The sequence below is a fragment of the Malaclemys terrapin genome, chromosome 2, assembly GCF_027887155.1.
Source record: "Malaclemys terrapin pileata isolate rMalTer1 chromosome 2, rMalTer1.hap1, whole genome shotgun sequence".
Classification (NCBI taxonomy): Eukaryota; Metazoa; Chordata; order Testudines; family Emydidae; genus Malaclemys; species Malaclemys terrapin.
In genome coordinates, this window is record NC_071506.1 from 88,050,544 (window position 1) to 88,073,865 (window position 23,322).

Here is a 23,322-nt window from a genome sequence, read left to right on the forward strand (position 1 = left end):
TGAAAATCCATGCTAAATTATGAGCCTTTGAGAAATCTCAGTTTGCACATGCTCAGTACAGACATGAGATTTTTAGCTGCTAAAAATGAAAGATTACACGTTCACCAACATTCTCTGTACCTCTCATAGCTCCTAGCACTGACCAGACTGTGACTGAACATGTTCCAGCCTACTGCTGATCAGACCTTGCTTGCACAATCCCCACAGAGCAATTGACCATGCTCCTGCCCTGGACTACGGGGGAGTCGTCACACTTTCCCTACTCTGAGTCAGAATGGAGCCAGCCACGGGAACTGAGAGCAGGGAGCCTGTCCTTCCTGTGCTCTCAACGGCTACCCTACTGGCACCCATGCAGCATGGAAGACGCTGATTCAAATGCAGGAAAGGGAAAGGGTTAAATTGGGACAAGGAGTTTGCTGAAACTGGGACTCAGGAGGTGGGGAGGAAAAACTGACTAGGAGTTGGAAGAACTGGAACAGGAAACAGTTCGGGGGAAGGGGGGTGGAGGTGGAATTTTTTTTTTTCTCATAGGACCACAGCCTCATTCAGTGCACAGGAAGATTCTACTCTGGAGAAGAATCAGAGTTGTCTAGTATAGAAGACTTGTCTATTGGATCCATGCCTCGTTTGTTGCAGAAGATGGGAAGCGTGTAGTGAATACAATAGATCGCAGGCAGAGAAAGTATGATCTCATGGTTAAGACAGTTGAATGACATCTTGGGAAACTGGATTCTATCTTGCCTCTGCTACAGAATTTCTATGTGATGTTATGCAAGTCACTTAAACCAAAAATATTCACAGCTTGCCACTAACTGAGTGTTCTTCATTTTGTGGGGGCCCAGCACAAGATCTGCAGAATTGCTGAGCACTCACAGCTGCAACTGAAGTCAATGGGAACTACATTTTCAATATATAAAGTGCTAAATAATGCTAATTATTCTGAAAAATATGGTCCTATTGGTCACCAAAAATGTTTGGATACTTAATCTCTTCATGCCTCAGCACCCCATCTGTAAAATGGGACTTGATACCATGCCCTAACCTCACCAGGATATTGTGAAAATAAGTTCATTAATATCTGTGAAGCACTCTGAGATTATAGCTATAAAAGCCATAGATAAACGCATGATGAAACTAAAAATTCTGTATTCAGAGCACAGTTTTAATAGCCACACACTGATAAAGCAAAACATTGAAAATCTTCTAATTAAGTTAGCACCACTTTATTCCGTGCTCTGAATGAGACAAGGATTCTGTAGAAACTATAGTATGTGATCATGTAATTAAACACTGTATCAAGATGTCCATGCACAAGGGGGACAAAATAAGGTTGCTCGGACAGCCTTAATTCTGGCATTTCCTAATTTCAGAGAGCTTGACTTTACAACCTTAATAATGCTCTTTTAATGTAGTTTTTCCATGTAATTAAGTGTATACATTTAACAGCATAGTTAATAATTCAATATACATCATATATGCAATACTATTGCTGTGCGAGAACCTTAAACTTCCAAGTTCCCTGACGCTCGTGTTTAAGGTCTCAATTCTGCAAAGCACTTAGGCACATGTTTAAGTGCCTTGTTGAAAAGGGACCTAGATCCACAATCTCAATCTTACATTAGTACAGCCTTTTGCATTATATTTCCTAAAAATGTACTAACAAAAATAATGCCAAAGATGAAAAGAGAAAAATATCCAACCCTCCCTCATTCTCTCCACTTTCACTTCTCCACCTCTTCTTCCTACTTAACTTTGTCCTATCGCAGCCTAAAGATAGATTTCTTTATATCAGAGTAAACTGCAATTGCTATTATTAATTCTATAAAATACAAACTGTAACCAAACAAAAACAAATGGTTTAGTCGTCATCACAAATTACAGATTATGGAGGCATTGGTTAAGGTTATTACTCAATTAGACTGTAAGGTCTTCAGGACAAGAACCATATCTGTGTTTTATGTTTGCACAGGGCTTAGTTCAACGAGCCCAGGCCTCTAAATACAAATAAATAATAAAGTTGGGTTGAGGATTTTTACTTCAAATCAGGATTTAAAATGTCTACTTCAAACTTTAATGATTGCATTTAGACTCCAAATAACACAATACGTCTTCAGAAGATGATTACATTTTTCATAACATTTGTTTGGAAAAATCATTTTCTACCTTTGTCGGGGAAACATTTTAAAATGCTCCCTTTTTTAATTTTGTCACCTGAAAGTATATCTTTATGTCCTCTTATAGCAAATTACCACAGACAAGTTTGTAACTTCTCAAACATATACTTTTTCCTAATATCTCATAGACTGGGTACTTTTCAAGCTTTACACTTAAGTCTTTTGTATTCATTTTTCTCATTTATCAAAATTCAATTTAGCTCCACCAAGCTCTCATGTGTTCTGCAGCTGTTTAGTCATGGAACTGTACTCCAGAATTTAAGTTTTTTTTGTTTTTAAGTGGTTTCTAATTCTCCTGGATGTGAACTTGAAAAGATGATTCAAGTGTAAACTGATACAGTTTTGTCCGCCCTAGTAACTGCCTGCTACAATTACAGTAGAACCTCAGAGTTACGAACAGACCAGTCAACCACCTCATTTGGAACTGCAAGTATGTAATCAGGTAGCAGAGACCAAAAAAAAAAAAAAAGGCAAATACAGTACAATACTGAGTTAAATGTAAATACTAAAAAAAATAAAGGGAAAGCAGCATTTTTCTTCTGCATACTAAAGTTTCAAAATTGTATTAAGTCAATGTTCAACTGTAAACTTTTGAAAGAACAGCCATAACGTTTTGTTCAGAGATACAAACATTGCAGAGTTATGAACAACCTCAATTCCAGAGGTGTTCGTAACTCTGAGGTTCTACTGTACTCTGCAAAGTGTGAATTGTCCCAATCATCTCAATGAGTTGGGAATGTTGACACTGCAATATCCTGGGAATCACACTACATTGCATAGAACACTGTAATTCTCATTTTTAAATCTGAATTAACTATTTCGCCATTGATCATTTTAAACATAAACATTAATCTAAAGTACTTATCTCAAAATCCAGAAGTGACTTTCACATCTCCTCATGTGCCAAAAGCCTCAACTGATCCCGCCCCCCCACTGAGCAGCCAAAAAGCACCAGTGTTCCCTGACAACTTTTATAATGGAGTTGGGTATCAACATGTAAATCAATGCACACGCCCAGTGACCTGATACTTGTTCACACAGACTTTAACATTACACATATGCCAACAGGAAACATATCTTAACCTAGCTGAGGTTTAGGTTCCGATTGCATTGTGGTTATGAGGCACTGGATGTGTGTGCACTGTGGTTGTTGATATGTTGCACTGAAACGGAGTTGTGGAGCTGAGGAGTCTTAGGGTTTGTCTACAAGGGGAAACTGACTGGCATAGCTATTCTAGAATAACTCCCCATGTGGATGTTACTGCGAAAAAACAATAACTTTATTCTGGAATAGTGTCCACATGAGCTTATTCCACAATAACTATTTCTCCCATGTAGGTAGATGAAGCCTGAGTATTTGGTTATCATGAGGTTTGGGTGGTAATAATGTCTGAGAACTGAAGTTCTTGTCGATGTTAATGTTGCCACAACTGGTGATTTTCTTTATCTCTGGCGAATGTGTTGAAGAAACTCATTTGAAAACCCTTACACCTCTATGTGTTTTTTGCACAGGATACATTTATTGCTTTGCATGAAAGTTTCTGTTCTTAATTAGATACCATCTTCTGATGAAACACATATCAAACAATACTGGTTTATATGTGTTATGTATTAGAAGGCTGGCTACACAGTATGGGGAGAAAGACGACACCTCTTGAAAGTACCTTTCTCTGCACAACCGCCACCTGTGTATTGAGCTTCACATTAAGATGCATAAAATTTCCAGCACTGAGAATCACAATGGTGACTTGTCAAGAGCCTGAGGGCAGAATCTAATTTGCATATATATTTATATAGTTTACATGAACTGTGTCAGTTTGTATGATCTCAGGATACAGTTAGAATAATTTAAACAGTAATAAATTTAACCAAATCTTAAAGCTTTATTCCCGTCTCTCCTTCAATCTAGTATACACTCTCTTTCATATACCATTTTCCTCCTCTTTCTTTCTGTTACTCTCTCTCCTCTTCCTTCCAATTCTCTCTCTTAATCCCCACCCTCACTCACTTCCCCCTCCCTTTCATCTGTCCTTCTATCCCACACAGACTTTGCTAGGGCTGTGTTCAACAAAAAAAACTGGACTAAGTGAAAGCCTGCTTGCTTTCCTGCTTGCCTGCAGAGCTTGCTCCTCTCTTTTCAGGAGTGCCATCGACTCAGACAAGCTCCTTCAGGCTGCCAGCTGTGATGCTTTGCTCTTTCCATATGCCTTGCTAACCAGCCAGGAGTGGACCAAACTAGGGATTAGCAATTCAATAGGGTTACCATATTTTGTGCCTCCAAATGCTTCCCGCGAACATTTGATTCGCGGGAAGCCTGAAGCAGGTAAAGGAGATATGGGGGGAGGAGGCGCAGCCCAGGCTGGCCCCCCGGCGGCTCCAGCCTGGCTCGGCTCGGGCCCTGGGGTGCTGGCCCCGGCCCCCGGCCGACCATCCCCGGCCCGCCCAGCACTGCCAGCCTCCAGCGGCCCGGCGCACCCCCCCACCTCCCCGACCCCGCGGGCCCAGCTCCCCAACCCCGCGCCCCCGGCCCCGCGGGCCTGGCCCCCCGGCTCCTGGCCCGGCCCCGCACCCAGCCCGGCCCGGCACTGCGACCCTGGCCCGGCCTGGCCCCCGGCCCGGCACCATGCCCCCGGCCCCGCGACCCCGCACCGCCGACCCCAGACAAAGAGGCCCCGGCCGAGCCCTCCCTCCCGATTTTCCCAGACATGCCCGGCTTTTGGGGATTTCCCCCCGGACGGGGATTTGAGCCCCCAAAAGCCGGACATGTCCGGGAAAATCCGGACGTATGGTAACCCTACAATTCAAGGAGAGAATTTTTGCTAGTAACTGCCAAGTGAGAGGGACTTTTGGCAGGGGGAGGAGATGTTTCAGCAATTATCATGGCAAACAAGTTATTTATATTTGGCTTGCCATATGTTACTTGATTAATTATGGTTAAAAAGTATTTTTCATTCTAGGCTTGATTACAGCCTCATAATTAGTCTCATGATAAACTTAACATTTTCCAAAAAACTGATCAAGTAAATTGTATTTGAGATAGATAGATAGATGTATGTAGAAAACTAACTAGTCTGTCATTCTGGTGACTGTGTTCTAACCACGGCCGGCTCCAGGGTTTTGGCAGCCCCAAGCAGCTAAAAAATAAAAGTGCCGCGATAGCGATCTGCGGCAGCAATTCAGCGGGAGGGCCTTTGCTCCGAGCTGGAGTGAGGGACCGTCCGCCGAATTGCCACCGGATAGCTGGATGTGCCGCCCCTCTCCGGAGTCGCCGCCCCAAGCACCTGCTTGCCAGGTTGGTGGCTGGAGCCGGCCCTGGTTCTAACAATCTCTATGTTTGGTGAAATATATATTTTTCCAGCAGAAGATTTTCTTCTCCAACCCTGCCATTTTCCCCAATAGCCCTTTAGAACGTTTTTTTACATTAGTAGTTTTTATAGTACCCTAAATACACATGGTATTTTCCAAAAATAGATGGACATACAGTCCCTGTCTTACAGATGTTACAAATGAAGGGGACCCAGTGCTACAGGCACTCTGCAAAATTCACAACAACTTCAATGGGAATTGAAACGTTAACTTCAAAAGGGAGTTAATGGCACTCCATGCACACAGAACCTGCAGCATCAGGCTCCATGTTTGCTAAACAAAACACAAGATGCTACAAAAACAATGAGGTAGGGAGGGTATCATGATTACTGATGAAGTAGAGAAGTACAATTATCCCCGTTTTACATATGGCAAAAGGAGGCACAAGTGACTTGTCCACACCCACAAAGGAGACTGTGGCAAAGCTGGGACATTACCCTTGAATCCCAGTCCAGTGTCTTCACTGCAAGACTAACTTTCACAAGGGTGAATACATTACACTTGACAAGAGTGTTGGGAGGATAAATCAATTAATGGTTGTAAGGCATTCAGATGCTATGGTGATGGGCTTCACACAAGTACATATGTATACACAAGGCAGATTTGTGTTTGCACATTAACCGCTATTCGCTCTTTTTTTTGGTAAGAACTAAGAGGACAATGAAACTGAAAAGTAGCGAATTCGGAAGAATAAATATTTTTACCACACAAAGTATAATTAGTCTGTGGAACTCTTTACCACAAGTTGTCAGTGAGATCAAGAGCTTAGCAGGATACAAAAAATGAACTAAATGTTTGTGTGTGCAACAATACCTTCTGCCATGCACACATACCCTATCCCAATTATGGTAGTAAATATTAAAAAAAAAATAAACAAACAAGAACTTTGGAAGGAACAGAAACCCTCAAACTTTGGGACAGACATTAACCTCTAAGCTACTGGGGGTTAGGAGGAAACCTTAGGCAGATTAATCCACAACTGCCTACTTCTGGGTTTCCTCCTCTAAAGCAGATGTTACTAGCCACCGTTGGAGACAGGATATTTGACAAGACAGATCACTGGTCTGATCCTCTATAGTAATTTCTGTGTTCTTAGAATAAGAATTTTTATAATAAAAATCATATTTTTACTCATTATTCTTGTACTCAAATGCAGACACACAACTGAACCATTTTGGTTCAAACGTTAAAAAAAGCTAGAGACCATGACTGGAAAATTTCAGCCTAATAATGGACTTAACATTAGGAGTGTCTGAAGATATGGGTTTGTAATGGAAGTTATTAGACAACCTTAGTATAGGTGTTTCTAGCACTCCAGCTGTAATACCTATATTTTGATTACCAATAGCTAAGGCTACCTTTTAGTCACAGGTATTTTTAATAAAAGTCATGGACAGGTCACAGGCAGTAAACAAAAATTTACGGCCCGTGACCTGTCCATGATTTGTACTATATACCCCTAACTAAAGCTTGGGCTGTGGGTGATCTGGGAAGGGCGGTCCGGGGGTGCCGCGGAGGGGGATGGGTGGGTTGGCCCAGGACCCCTGCTGGTGCTGGGCGGGGGGGTAAGAGGGGAGAGAACAGGTGGCAGCACGTGACCCCGGACCCCCACTGGTCCTGAGTGGGAGGGTTGGCGGGGCTGGCAGGCTCCCTACCTGGCTCCGCGCAGCTCCTCGGAAGCGGATGGCATGTCCCTGCAGTTCCTAGGAGGAGTGAAGGCCAGAGGGCTCCGTGCACTGCCTCCGCCACGAGCTCCGGCTTCACAGCTTCCATTGGCCAGGAACCACAGCCAATGGGAACTCAGGGGGCGGCCCTGGTGGCGCCTCTCCCTAGGAGCTACAGGGACATGCCAGCCACTTCCGGGGAGCCCTCCCCGCCCTCCCAAGGTAAGCGCTGCCCCACGCTCCAACCCCCAGCCCTGAGTCCCCCACCCAAACTGCTGTTGAGCCCTGAGGCTAGCCACACTGGCTGCTACAGAAGTCACAGGGGTCACCAAAAGTCACAGAAATCATCCGTGATGGACACGAAGCCTTATGAATAGCACTGGAGGGGGACTCTCATTCAACTATGCAACATTCAGTGCAAGTCCCTGTTTCTGCCTTCAAACTTAATTATACAATATGCCCACAATAAAAAGAACTGCCTCAGTTTCTCATTTGAGCCAGCTGAGAGATGGTGAAAATCAGAAGAAAACCAATCATCATGGTTCAAGTGTGACAGTGATGGAAATCAGCTGTCAAAAAATGAAGGTGTCTACATTAGTTTAGTCTGATCTCGCAGCACGTGCTTTTGATACTTGGGCTTGGTTCTGGTGTAATTCTAACAATGAAGCCAGAGTACCACCATATAGAGATTTGAGTCAAACTAAGCAAGTACAAAGCACAAATAATTTAAAATTTTCAATTGTTTATAAGTTTTACAAGCAAGTTTAAAAAATAACCTAAGTCACAAAAATAGCACTTCTTACCATACAAAATTAGCAATTTTATTTAATGCTGCAGTGTAGATTGAAAAGATATAAGTATTCAAACTCTCTTTAACCAGCTTCAACAAGACAGATCTATCTCCATTTGTAACAAGTTTTTCATTTGTTTTAAGATGCACAATGAATGTTCAAATTGACTGTCTTAAAGAAATAGGTTACGGCCTGATATTACATCTGTACCATGCATGAAACTCACAATGAAGTTAATGGCAGTATTATTCACAGAGCAGCTGCAGAATCAGGCCCACAGTATGACAAAACTGGAAGCAAATTCTACAGTGCACAAAAAGCTTAAAATGCCGCTTTTGCTGACTAGCCAAATACCAGTCCAGACCATAAATACACTACTCTTGCTAAAGGAAACAAAGCAGATTAGAGCTCAGGTCTCAGTACTCAGTCTTTCTTCTACAAACGGATATGTCAAATTGACAGTTATGCATGAAAGCTTTAGGCTGCAGACTTGCTCATTCCTTTTGGTCATCACTATAGCAATAAAGACTGCCAATATTACTGCACCAAAGCGTACATAGCTCTGCATTAAGCTATTTTCCCCAGACACACACGTTCTATTTTCACATGTGCTGAGAACCCAAAACTAACAGGAGGTCCTGGGAGATGCTAGTGCTCAGCACAGTTGGAAAAACAAAAATAGGCAAACTGCTGCTATAGATGCATAGATTTAAAAAGCAAAACCTAAGCCGGAAAGTGCCCTAGAAACAATAAATAAATAAATGGAGATATCCTATCTCCTAGAACTGGAAGGGACCTTGAAAGGTCATCGAGTCCAGCCCCCTGCCTTCACTAGCAAGACCAAGTACTGATTTTGCCCCAGATCCCTAAGTGGCCCCCTCAAGGATTGAACTCACAACCCTGGGTTTAGCAGGCCAATGCTCAAACCACTGAGCTATCCCTCCCCCCGAAACAATGGTTTACCACTATTTTGTATATATTTAAATATATTTTAAAACAACACTGCTATCTTATTTTTATTCAGTATGGCTACTTATCTATGAATAACATTTGCTCATATAAACATAAAAACATGCATTATAAATTAACATGGTAGTCCTTGGTAGCACTATTTGCCTTGAAAAGCAATATGTTCTGTGATTCTGGAAGAAAGAAAAGGAGTAAGGGAGATGAAGACCAAAAGCAATTTTCTCCTTATGTTAGATCTATACAGGTTTCTCAAACTCCCACAGTATTCCTGCTATGAAGTATAAATAATGTTTGTGCCTCCTGTAATGTCAGGCCTCTCTTGCTACTGAAATCATCCTCCTCTCTTGTTACTCACATCTGGAGAGATGATGCTACTGTTGAAGTATCTCCATAACTTCCTGTTTCTTACTACATCAAATTTAATCTACACATCCTCACTTAGAAAGCCCTACATATATAATTTTACTGCACCTACTTCCCTGTTCTCATTTCTCCTTATTCAACCCCATCCCCTACTCTCTTCCCAGTCCTCTTGCCTCACTATTTCATTTTCTTCCTTCTATTCTTGACTTCACACCTCAAACATCCAAAAGTTTCAATATGTTCCATCAGCAAAGCCCTCTTCCCACCTTCAAATTGCTCCTAAAACCCCCACTACTACAAGAAAAAAAAATCCTTCCTTCCACCTCATCAACAATTCTCATGTCCTCCTTTACCTCAGCATTTTATGGCATCTTGTGATTGATTTGACCAACATAGGGCCTGAACTCTGCAAGCCCTCTGCATGTGAAACTCCTATTGAAGCCTATGGGAGTTTTGCAAGGAAGGCTTACAGGATTAGTTAGGCTCCCTTCAATTGTCAACTCTTTGGGCTGGTCTACACTGGGGGGGGGGGGGGGGGGGGGGGAGGGTTGGGAATCGATCAAAGATACGTAACTTCAGCTACGCTATTCGTGTAGGTCAGGGGTCTCAAACACGCAGCCCGCGGGCCGACCCACCAAGCTCCTCCGTCCCCCGTCCCCCCGAGTTATTTTATGTGGCAGCTAAGCTCCCTGCTCCCCAATGTTTGGAGCCAGGTCTCTCCCCCGGCCCTGCCTGCCACCCCCACGAGTCCCCCCTGAGTGTCCCCTGGCCTCACTTGCTGCCCCCTCACCACTCGCAGCCTGCAGCTCATGCTGACTCCACTCCGCTCTGCCGGCTTCTGGCATCACCTGCTGCTGCAGGGTCCTAGTGCCCACCTCCACTCTGGCAAGAGCAGGCTGCCCTTCCCCTTCCCTTCTGCCCTAGTTCTGAGCCTCTCCAATGCCCCAAACCCCTCATCCCCAGCCCCACAGCACTCACCCCTGCACCCCCTCCTGTCCCCATACTCCATCCCAGAGCCTGCACCCCCCACCTCCCTGCCCCAACCCAGAGCCTGCAGCCAGCACCCAAACTTCATCCCAGAGCCTGCACCCCAGACCTCCTCCCCCACCCAACTCCCTCCCAGAGCCTTAGGCAGGTGGGGGTGCAGTGGGCACCACCAAAATTTCTACAAACCTGCCACCCCTGGAAGAGGCAGAGTGACGGTGCAGCCCTGTGCAGTGGGGGGGCTTTAACAGAAGTAAATCTAACTAAATGCGTGTTTTGTCCTTTGAGTGAGGTGCATTATACAGTTGGTGGCGCTTAGCACTTTCCAGGAAGGAGGGGGGGGGGGGGAGGAGCAGGGAGCCGCGCCTTCAGGGGTGGAGGTGGAGAAGAGACGGGGCAGGGGCGGGGCCAGGGGCAGTGAGGGGGGGTGTCAGTGATGCGGCCCTCGGGCCAATGCACTAGTCCTTATGTGGCCCTCCTGGTCATTTGAGTTTGATACCCCTGGCGTAGGTGAAGTCGAAGTATCTTAGTTCGACTTACCTGGCCATCCTCATGGCGGCAAGTTGACCGCTGCAGCTCCCCCGTCGACTCCGCTTACTCCTCCTGCCGAGGTGGAGTACGGGCGTCGATTTGGGGATCGATTTATCGCGTCTAGATGAGGCGCGATAAATCGATCCCTGATAGATCAATTACTACCCGCCGATCTGGCGGGTAGTGTAGACGTGGCCTTTAGGGCAGAGAATGTACCTTCATCTACAAATTGCGAAGTATCATGTAAATTTGGGATACCTGATTACATAATATAAACTTTTGTTGAGATCTACTAATGAAAAGCACAATAGATGAGTTACGTATTATTAGTTGTTTTGGTAAAGCACTATTGAGAAAAGCTGCAGGGGAGGGGAAGAAAGTCTCCTTCTGCGAGAAAAAAAAAAATCAATCACAAAATACATTATGGAATTCTTAAGGCCTATTTTAAATATGGAAGGGGAGGGAAAACACACTGATCTAATGTTAAAAGCTTTGATCTTCCTCCATTAGCCCATTATGATCTTTCATACTACATACCTGAATCATCAGCTAATCTGCTGATTCTCTCCAGCACAGCAATACAATCTCTCTCATCATCGCTGACTTCCTTCAAAGTGTCCAGCAAACTTCGAGCCACCATTTGCCTAGTTCATGAGAGAATAAATATCATACAATTTTTGGAAGCAGTAACGTAACTTTTTGATTACTCAATATTTCTTGGTGTGGATGAGTTTTCTAACCAGACCATAAAAATGGATCTAAATAATTTTACATTAATAACTTTAGTTAAAATAATCTTAAAAATACTCTAAGGATTTTTAGAGCTATGCTATATATAAGAACTATTAACATTAATTCAACTTTTTACATTGAATGTTAACAGTCTCTCTCCAATTTACAAGGGCAAGGGAAATCAGAGGTGACGTCAGCAACCTGGGATTATTCCCCATCCTCCAGGGGGTGTGGGGGTTGAGAGAGCCAGATTTTCATCCTCAACTTGAACTCCCCTACTTGGCTGAAGCAAGGTGAGGCAAGACCCTTGCTTTTAAACAGTTTTTGATACAACTACGGGTTATCTCCACTAATGAAAGTATGAGCACTCAGTAAAGACTAACTATAGCCAAATTAAAGATAACCTACCAACGCTGCATTTTGTGCAAAGCCTACACAAAGTCATGTACATGCACCATGAATATAAACACATGTACAGCTCTGTTTATGCTTGAGTAACAGATATGCAGCATTCATGTAAATCAGAACCACCTTACGCACTACTTTTAACTCATGAAATTTTTATAATAAACCCAAAACATCTTGATATTGACACTACAGACTAGTCCAGAAATTTAAAAGACAAGATCCAAGTTTTAACCAAAATTGTAATTTGTTAGTGACATGGATGGCTCTAAACAGGATGTGTTCAGACAACATAGTTAATGACTGGTTAGTAATCGTAGTCGCTACCAGCTTTCCTCCTTGTAAGCAGCCTACACTGGCATATGATTTTCTTTCTGAAACCAGTTTTGCACTTTTTGGCAGCATAGATGGGATATACACAACTATCCGCAGTTTGGATGGTCCTCTAGCTCTCTATATAGTGAGGCAACCCAGACAACAGTGCATTGCCCCCAGAGGCTGCTGGCTCTTTGTGCCTGTCCTTCAAGCAACCTATCCCATTCCTGACACAGTAAGGGATAACTGCCTAGATATTCTCAGAATGGACTGGTACAAACACAGTGACGTAAGTGTGGACAGAAAGTTTGTTGACAAATGGGAGGGCCATGGAAAAATTCAGCTGTGCGGACAAATCAACCACATAATTAAAACTGGATCACATAAGAGTGTCACAGACTGGTTACTAATAAATGGCTGTATTTCTCACATACACAGGGCCTTAGGAACTTTGCAATTCATTTAACTGGAGCCAGGAAAATACAGACAATTTCCATGAATGTCAAGCCTCAACATTAACAATCATTTAAAACTTTCTAGAATTAAAATGAGTAAACTTTTCCACAATATCAAAAGTAATCCATCCACATTACACACTAACCATCTGCAAAACTGTTCTAAATGAAAAAAAAATATTTTAAGAAACTCTTTTCTTGTATATCTTCTTAAAAAATACAACAAACTGTAGAAACGCTTCACTTTTTCCAAGTCTGCTCTTGAAATGAGATCACCCATGCCAAGTTTCAACCTGGAAAAAGTGTTTTACATCTCTAAATAGAGAAACAGCTAATAAAAGCATGCTCATTGACTATAATGGAACAAAAACATTCCAGCTTGATCAGGATTCATGCTTTGTCCAAATTTTTTAATCATCAAATGACCAGAAGTATCTATGTAGTGCTCATAAAAGGATAAGTTTACCCTGAAAACTCAGCTTGTGTGTAAGAAACTCTGTGAGGGATGTAAATGACCTCCCTTCCTTCAACTAGCAGGCAAGCTGCCATCTCCCAGCCCTACCACTGCCACTCTGCATCTTTTCCCCAAGGCTTCATTGACCATTGGAACCTTAGACAGAGAATCATAGGGAAAGAATGATTACTTACCCTAGAGTGCATGGTTCTTCAAGATATTGTACTCAATGTGGATCCTACTATAGAATGGGCATGCACATCATGCACAAAAGATTAATATCTTCTAAATAGCTGGGTCCTTTGATGCCATTTATGCACCCTATGCCCCCCTGTGGTCCCACACAAGGGCATAAAGAGCAGGACAGCCAAGACCCTCCCTCAATTCCCTCACAATTCAAAACCCATAGTTGCTTAGAACTCCCTAAAGTGAGTATTGAGGATGGGTCACAAGAGCCACATTGATTACACCTTGGGAGTGGGATGGAATCACAGTCACTGTAGGTAAGTAACTGTTCTTTCTTCTTTAATTATGTGTAACTGGTGATTGGAAAGCAGTGGCCTCAGTGGATGGTGGGAACGAGGAATTTCAGCTATATTACTCAAATAACGATTGAAGCGCTGCTCTCCCAAACTCGGCATCCAACCTAGTTGCTAAGTCAAGGATATAATGTTTGACAAAGGTCAATGAGTTGTCCATTGTTGCTACCTTGCAGATCTCAGCATATTCCTGAAGCAGGCCGGAGACAATGCCTGTGCCATGGTGGAGTGAGCCTTGACATTTGGAGGAGAGGGTGGCCAGACATCTGATAAAACAGATGGAAATACAGTGCATGATCCACACAGATTCTCTGTGATGAGATCACCTGGCCTTTCAAAAGAATGACCGTAACCAGAAAGAGGCAAGGGGACAGGCTTAAAAGGCTTGGCCCTGTCAATGTAATAGCGTATGACTCTGGAAATGTTTACAGTATTTAGCTTCTTTTATCCTGCGTCAAGTCAGATTTTGGGAAGAAAATATGCAGATTGAATGAATAGTTTAGGTGGAATTCTGAGACCAACTTAGGGATGAATCTGGGATGCAGATATAGCACAACTTTGTCCCTGTGAAAGAACATACAGGCAGGTCCAGCCATGAGAATTTAGAGCTCACTGATCCTCCTGGCCCAGATGATGGCAACCAGAAAAACCATCTTAAGGGTAAGATGGCGCAATGAACAGTGTGCAAGCTGTTAAGAAGGAGGTGGAGGACCCATATCAAAGTTGGATCTCTAACCAGTGGGTAAGCCTGCAGAAGACTTTTGAGAAACCTGGATACAGTTGGGGGTACAGTGGAGCATGACTGAACCACAGAGTGATGTGCTGATATTCTTGCAGGGTGAACCATGAAAGCAGGCCAGCATGCTTTAAGTGTGGCATGTAGTTGAGGATCTTAGGTATTGGGGCTGCTACCAGGTCTAGATTGCATTGGGCTGCCCATATGAAGAACTTCTTCCATTTCAAAGAGCACCTCTTTCCCGTATATGGCTTTCTGCTCTGTATGAGTATTTTCTGAATTGCTGGAAGCAGTCTTTGTTAATAGTGCTCCATCAGCCAATATTCAAGTCATCAGGTGCAATGACAGTGAGTCTGGGTGCAGAATCTGACCACGATTCTGTGACATTATGTCTGGGCAGCCTGGAAGTTGGATGGAGTGGCAAATGGACACAAGCAATAGGTCCAAAACTGCTTCAGCCAGTAAAGAGTTCCAAGGGTCAAAGTGGCTTTGCCCCTTCTGACCTTGGCTATCAACCTGGGGATCAGGGGAAAAATTGGTGGAAATGCAATCAGGACTTGAGTCTATTGTTGCAAGAAGCAGCCTGGCAACAAAACTGGGCATTTTATTCCACTGGAGCAAAATTTGGCACTGTTCCTGGTGGCAAAAAGATCAACTGTAGAAATCCCAAATTGACCAAATATCAGCTCTGTGATGGATTTCCACAGCAACCACCCATTGTTGGCTACTGCAGGTCTGCTCAAGAAGTCTGTTAGGTTGTTGATTTCTGGAAGAGAACGAGCCAATGGAGTTATCCCATTTGGGCAGCATGTCACAGCTTGATGGCTTCCTATCAAAGGGATAATGATCCAGCTCCTCCCTGCCTATTTATATAGTGTATTGACCATTAAGATCTGTACCATGGAGTTCCATAGGAGGGTAGAAAATGCCATACAAGCCAGTCTATGGGCATGAGCTCCGGAATGTTTATGTTTCAAGTCATCTTGGGACCAGGTTCCCTAGATCTACAAATGGTTTAGATGGGCCCCCTATCCTGTTCCTGATGTGTCTATAATGAGTATCATTGTCAGAGGGGGCAGAGTATTTAACATTTTTTGGTCTGTTCTTGGGGTTTAACCACCAACTACACTCTCTCAAAACTTGGAGTGGAACTGTGACCCTCTTGCTTATGTGGTGTTTGGACAAGGACTACTCTCCCCTCAGCCAAAGTTGTAGAGATCAAAGGTGAAATTTGGAAAGTGGTGTCATTTATGTGCCCACCAACAAGTGGCCATGTAGACCTCAGCAAGTCTACATTGTTATAACTGGACTTGACTTAGGTTGTTTATTATTGATCGGAAAGAGTGGAACCTGTCCTCTGGAGATAGGCTTTCACCAATGGAGAGTTGATTGTAACTTGTATGAACTCTATCATTTGTGATGGAATGAGACAAGATTTAGACTCCTGCCTCTGATCAGCCAATCCTCTAGGTACAGGTAAACTTGAATGTCCCCTCTGCGTGTACTGCTGCTAACACCACTAAGCAATTTGTCAAGATTTTCGATCCCATGGAAAGTTCAAATGGCAGTGCCTTGTACTGGTAATGTTTGGGACCCACTGTACATCATAGGTACTTCCTAAGGATGGCTATATGGAAGTATATGTCCTGTAAGTTGAGCCGCTAATCAGTTTTGAGCTTGAAGGGATGGAATGAGAGAGGCTAGTTTTACCATCCTGAACCTGAGGTAATGTATGTATTTGTGGCATCTCCATAGATCTACCATAGGACAAAGAGCCATTTTCTTCAGAAGAAAGAGGAAATACAGAAAAAGAAGCCTCTTCCCCTGTATTTGGGTAGCACCTCCTTTGGCTCCTAGACAAAGCAATTAAACCACTTCTGCCTGCAGTAGGTTCTTGTGAGAGAAGTCCCTGAAGAGGGAGAGGGAAATGGGGTGGAGGCGGGCTAAGGAATGAAATTTGATAGAAACCATCACCAACAACTATCCTGACACCCTTCTTTCTGGTGGCAGACCACAGCTGATGCAAGGAGCAAGATGGCTTCCGAAGGTTATGTTCACTAAAGTTGCTCTGATGTGGCTCCCAACAGTCCTGTCAAATATGCTGATGTGCCACTGGTGCAGTATGTGTCACTGAGAAGTAGACTGGCATCTCCTGATGTATCTGGGCTTTTTCCTGAGTGGATAACTGTGCTCTCTGATGCGATAGGACAGGCTCTTGTGTCTCATCTGAGGTATGTAACAGTATGATTTTTAATAAAGAGACAGTGCATAGATTCCAAAGGAACGCACGGTAGCCTTCAAATCCTTCAAAGAATGCAGATCATTGTCTGTGTGATCGCTGAGCAACTCCGTCCCTTCATAGGATAGGTTCTCTACAGTGGCTTGCACCTCCTTTGGACTTCTTGATGCCTGAAGCCGAGATCCTTCTTATACTGACTGACACAGCTGCCCCAATGAACACAGCTATTCACAAGACTTGTATCTTGTGCACACAAGGCAAGTACGCATCTACAGTTGGATCCACCATTATATACTCAAAGAACCATAGATAACTTTACTCAGCACACCAAACTCCTCTTAATCGCTTGCTGATTTGGAACCAGCATCGAGACTTCTCCACAGAGCACAGGTGATGCAGAGACTTTCTCTATACACAGCCATTTTATCCCTTTCTTCCCCCAATTTCTATCACAGGGTCTAAGTGGTGCAAGACTCTTTTACCAGAGTTTTTCATAAGAAATGAATTTCACCCTACAAGCACACATTTAGAAAAAAAATAAAGGAAGGTTAGAAAAAAGTTGCCATTTGCTTTCTGCAGGCATTCTAAATCAGGATTTGGAAGATTTTTCAAGTTTACAAAAAAATAGGACTTGAAACCAGCCATTTTTCTACAAGTAATTAGAATATTTGTCAAACAAAGAAACAAACCTAAAAGAGTTTCTGCATCAATTCCCAATTTTACACTGAACTTCAGTGTACCACTATAAATGGAAAGATTAATACCCACTCACACCCCCCACCCCTTGGACTTGGCAAATATCAGAAGTGATTATAAAGTAGATTAAGACTACTAACACTGACTTGAGAACAATGGTAAATCTATAACTCCAACTTCTGTTGACATCATTTCAACACACCTTCCTAATCTAAACTCTGAGTCTATGTTTTGAAGATAAAGTATACTTTAGCAGTCTTTCCTCAGAAATGGAATAATTTTCATTTGAAATGTATACACATAACATTAAGTACAGTTATAAGAAAACGTACGTATCAACTCATAATGGGGTCGTGGGGAAAAGAGAAATAAACCGATCATGCATGTGTAGGGAAGAAGGTAGTTTGAAGGGAAAAAAAGAAAGAAAAGATTTTATTAAGTGGAGTTGAAAACCTCTTGAGAATGCATGTGGAGGGAAAGTTAAGAATTATTCCTATTAAGTTTGAACCTCATAGGCTTGACATTTACAAAAAAGTTTTGTTTTCCTCACTAACTGGTTTTTATTACATATCACAATAAAATACCATAGGCCTTAAAAAGTTTTTTTTTAAAACTACTACTTTGGTGATCTGCTGATTCAACCCTCAATTGCAAAACTGTGAGGAAACGTTGGGTGTCAGGAATTTCTCCACAGAAGTAAACCTAAATTAGCACCACGAACTATTAAATGCAAGATACTTGAAGAGGAAGAAAATTTTTCATGGCTATAACAAGCTAAACCTTAATAAATTAGAACATTTAAAAACATTAGTTCAGTCTGAAAAATGAAGGACCAGTCTGGTAAATTGGGGGCATGTCACTTTTAAGGACTATTCACATGCTTAATATTAAACACATGTAAATCTTTAAAGGACAGGGGCCCTAAATACCAAAATTAACAGGCTAATCTGCAATGTTACTGAAAAGTATATGGAAAGCAAGCTTAAAAATTAAGAACTGCACATAAACACATTATTAAAGGTAGTTTAGGTCTAAAATATAAGCTTTATTAAAATAAAACACCAAAAAAACTTTTACAGTAACTTATCTTAATATCAAAATGTTCATGATCTTTTAAAATTCCAACAAAAAGAGGTTTTGGTTTGGATTCGAACATTCCCTTGCAGCATGTGAAACCCAAACACTATTGCATACATAATACTATTGCACAAAAACCAGAACGTGAAATAACTAGTCCACTTGCATTATTAAAAAACACACAGTGAGGAAAATAAACAAAGCACACAAAAGGTGAAAAAGTAAATTAGATTTTTAAAATGTTTCCAGTTTTAATACCCTAAAGAAGCAGTTCCCAAACTGTGGTCTGTGGACTACCAGTGGCCTACAGGATACTTGATAGTCTGCTGAGAGCTGGCAGGTCACAAGACGCTGGCGCTCCTTGTTTGCAGCTGCTACATTTCATTAAATAAATAATATTTTCCTAGTATAACTTTTCCACATAAATTATGACAGCCCTGTGGCAACTACTGCCATGTGATTGTTAATAGGAGGGGAAGTATCCACAGGAACCTATTAGGATATGGTCCACTTTATGAAAAACTTTGAGGATCTCTGAGAATTAAAGTTACTTAACAGGTAAGAAATGTTTTGTTTTTGTTGTTGGGGGGGGAAGGGATTTGTATGTGGAGGGGGGATTAACATATGAATTTTAACCTGACAATGTATTTTTAAAAGAAATTTTTAGAACATTTACATGTCGCACAAATGAACTCAAATCAGATATCTAAATCCGATTAGTATACAATATGCACCTTGTTCTTTAAACAGAAACAGAATATTTAAAAAGCATACCTGTTAAATATGTTCTCACTTGCAGCGTACTTGTCCAGTCTTCCCAAAGGCGTCAACATTTCATCTTGTGAGACAAAGTCCAGGGCTGAAGGTATAATAATCACATCAGACTCTGAGCTGTAGTCATCCACACCAACTATCAGAGACATCAGAAATATTCCTTATAATCACAATACTTTAACACTAAAATGATTCCCTTTGTTGGTCTGAGGACAAGCAAGTCTAGGCAAGAATCTCTGTCTCAGATAAATATATATTGAACTACATTTTAAAAATACCCTCATTTTCCTTTACAGTCGTTTTCCTTCTATGAAGCCCTCTTTATATAGGCCAGTGTTTAATCTCAAAACCTGTTTGCTTCAGCTTCAACTTCCCAAGTCTGAAATGTCACAAAATGTTTAAAGCTGCAGTAGTTACACAATATTTCCATTTGCATACATCAAATGACTGCTGACTAATCCTCTGACTCTTCAGTCAACTCAACTTTTTAAAAACATCTAGATTAAATATTTCAGTAAAATAAAAAAAATCTATAACTATTGACAGGTGTAGTTTTTGCAGACAGTGTACATCTGGACTAAGGAGCAATTAAATATTAATATTAATGCAATTAAAAATAATGTCTACTAAGCACAAAACATAAATGCACACAAATGAAAGCTGAGTACAAAAATGAACTTCAAATATTTGCTGTAACATTATAGTCCAATATCAAATGTAGAAAATATTTCCCAATGAATCTACTTCTATACAGAAAATATACATTGAAATATTAACTGCACATACACACACTTCAGTCTGAAAAGCAGCTTTATGCAGGCACATACTTGCATTCACATGCAGTCTCAGTAAAGTTACTGGGGCTGTGCATGGAGCAGTGTGAAAGATGGGGGCTTAAGCTAAGTCTCTGAATGCGTATAACTCCTCTAAATTAATTGAAGGTTCAGTATAACAGACCAAGGACCCAATCCTGTCATCTTTACTTATGTGAGTCCCACTGAGCTCAAATGAGACTACTCTTATACCTAAAAACTGCGGGAACCCCAGGTCAAAGGTATTACCACTGTAGGTCTGACACCACAGCACTGTACAACTACTTTCTAGTCTGGCTATTTAAGTTCTGCTATATAACATTTTCAAGGCTAAAAACTTGGTATATCAGTCTAGGACTTATTTTTTAAAAGCAAAATCAGAAAAATAAACACACTCCTCTACTCACCTTTTATAAAATCATACTATGGGTATGTCTACAGTGCAATTACAAACCTGCAGCTGGCCAGTGACAGCTGACTTGGGCTCACGGGCTCAGGCTAAGGGGCTGTTTAATTGCAATGTAGACATTCGGACTCGGGATGGATCCTGCACTCTAGGACCTTGCAAGGTGGGAGCAACCCAAGCCTGAATGTCTACACCAGGGGTCGGCAACCTCTGGCACGTGGCTCGCCAGGGTAAGTACCGTTCCAGGCCAACGGGGGTGGTGGGAAGCGGCGCGGGTCGAGGGATGCGCTGGCAGCGGCTTCCCACCGCCCCCATTGGCCTAGAGCAGTGAACCGCGGCCAGTGGGAGCCACAATCGGCCTAACCTGCAGACGCGGCAGGTAAACAAACTGGCTCGGCCCACCATGCCGCATGCCAGAGGTTGCTGATCCCTGGTCTACACCGCAGTTAAACAGCCCCATAGCCTGAGCCCCACAAGCTCAAGTCAGCTGGCACTGGTCAGCCGCAGGTGTTTAATTGCAGTGCAGACATACCCTAAGAGTTCTGAAAGTTAACATTTCAGACATAATTTCTTTTCAATATTCCAAATGCATGCATCCATGATTTTCTGAATTGAATCCTTTTAGTTTTCAAAATGTGCCTTCCTTAAATATCACACTATTATATATTATGTTATCTTAAGGGAGTGATATTTTAGGACCTAATTATATTAACAGAGTTTCTTTATATGTAAAGCCATGTACCCATTCCCTACCTGGGCAATAAACTGCCATTCTATAATTGTTATAGAAGGAGATGACTAGGAAATATACATGAAAGTTAATGGATGGATGAGCAGCAAATATCCTGAAAGAAAAGCAAAGTAACCAAATTCTACAGTAGCTGGGAGTCAAATGTATGGGTTTCTTAAGGGAAATCAGGGAGAAAGGAAGAGAATAAGATTTGGGTAGGGAGGCAGCAGGGAACCAGCTTAGACCTTGGCTACACTTGCGAATTACAGTGCTGTAAAGGCTCCCCCAGCACTGTAACTCACTCCCCGTCCACACTGGCAAGGCATTTGCAGCGCTGTATCTCCATGGTTGCAGCGCTGCATGTACTCCACCTCTCAGAGAGGAATAATGAGTATTGCGCTGCCACTGCAGCGCTGCGGCACCAATGTGGCCGCCCAATGCGCTGTGAATGGCCTCCAGAATTATTCGGCAGTATCCCACAATGCCTGTTCTAGCTACTCTGGTCATCAGTTCAAACTCTACTGCCCTGGCCTCAGATAACCAACCATGTGACCAACCCTTTACATTCCCCAGGAATTTTAAAAATCCCCTTCCTGTTTGCTCAGCCCAGCATGGCGTGGAGTGCTATCAGAGAATCTTTCCAGGTGACCATGCCTCCACGTGCCAAGCGAGCCCCAGCATGGAGCAATGGCGAGTTGCTGGACCTCATCAGTGTTTGGGGGGAGGAAGCTGTACAGTCCCAGCTGCGCTCCAGCCGTAGGAATTACGATATCTTTGGGAAGGTATCAAAGGACATGATGGAAAGGGGCCATGACCGGGACGCCCTGCAGTGCAGGATTAAAGTGAAGGAGCTGCGGAGTGCCTACTGCAAAGCCCGCGACGCAAACGGCCGCTCCCCCCACGACCTGCCGATTCAACAAAATGCTGGACGCGATACTTGGGGTTAACCCCACCTCACTCCGAGCACCACCAGGGACATGTCAGAGCCGGTGGGGGGGGGGGGGGGGGGAAGGAGGAGGAAAACGGGAGTGATGGTGGTGGGCCGGATGGAGACACCCCGGAATCCCTGGAGCCATGCAGCCAGGAGCTCTTCTCGAGCCAGGAGGAAGGTAGCCAGACGCAGCGGCCAGTACTTGGTGGAGGACAAACAGAAGAGCAGGTTCCCGGTAAGTGGTTTTTTTTTTTTTTCGGGAAGGAATTTTGGGAGAGGTGCAGGCTCTTTGGGAGAGGAGGGTTAGGCATGCATGCCTAGATGCGGAATAGTACATTGATGTGGTTTATCACATCGTGGCAATTGGCCTCAGTAATCTCCTCGAATGTATCATCCAGAACGTGTGCAATGTGCTTGCGCAGGTTTACAGGGAGAGCCACCGTGGTCCTTGTCCCAGCCAAGCTAACGTGTCCGCGCCACTGTGCCGCGAGGGGCAGGGGGACCATTGCTGCACACAGGCAAGCTGCATATGGGCCAGGGCGGAAGATGCATTGCAGTAGAAGACCCTCCCTTGCTTCCCAGGTCACCCTCAGCAGCGAGATATTGTCCAGGACGAACTCCTGTGGAAAATGTTGGGACAGTGTTCAGTGTAGGTGCCCCCTGAAGCTGTTGGCTCTCCCCAAGGCACAGAAACCCAGAGGACAGTGCAGCCCTGAAACAATCAGTCCCCCTCACTCACCATTTTGAGGCTCCCATGGGATGTGTGCGCTCTATTTCGGACGGGAAAATTATGCTATTGTGTAGACCCTGTGTGTTTTCTACTCCTTAAGTGTGGGGGGAATCATTACTCTGTCTGGTATAAACAATGCTGCCTCTGTTAAATGTTGCATTTTGCCTATACAGCTGCATTAACCTTGAGACCTTAGCCATCCCTCTTATCGCCTGCTCAGAGACTGCAACGACTCAGGAAGAGACCACGAAAAAGCAAAGAAGACGTGCTGCAAGAAGTGATGCGGCAATCTATTAAAGAGAATGAGAAAGCACAGGACTGGAGGGAGAGAGAAAGCAGGATCCGCCAGGAAAATCCAGTGCACCAGCGGCAAAGCACCCCGCACCGGCAGCAAAGCACGGATCGGCTCATAAGCATCCTGGAGTGCCAAGCAGATGCTATCCAGGAGC

At 43.2% G+C, this 23,322-nt stretch overlaps 1 protein-coding gene across 6 annotated transcripts in view; it reads right to left on the reverse strand.

Annotated features, from left to right (window-relative positions):
* The window catches only part of PPP4R1 (protein phosphatase 4 regulatory subunit 1), a 100,376-nt gene that overhangs the window by 50,218 nt on the left and 26,836 nt on the right, over positions 1-23,322 (reverse strand). For 2 of the 6 annotated variants that reach the window (XM_054018125.1, XM_054018128.1), the window contains 2 exons: positions 19,265-19,400; positions 11,380-11,486 (listed from right to left, as the gene is read on the reverse strand). The exons of 1 other annotated variant lie outside the window; for it this stretch is intronic. In XM_054018125.1, the coding sequence (XP_053874100.1) occupies positions 11,380-11,486; positions 19,265-19,400 (243 nt within the window). Of the gene's footprint in view, positions 1-11,379; positions 11,487-19,264; positions 19,401-23,322 lie in introns of those variants that run through there. 3 more of the 6 variants (XM_054018126.1, XM_054018127.1, XM_054018130.1) reach the window with 2 other exon arrangements.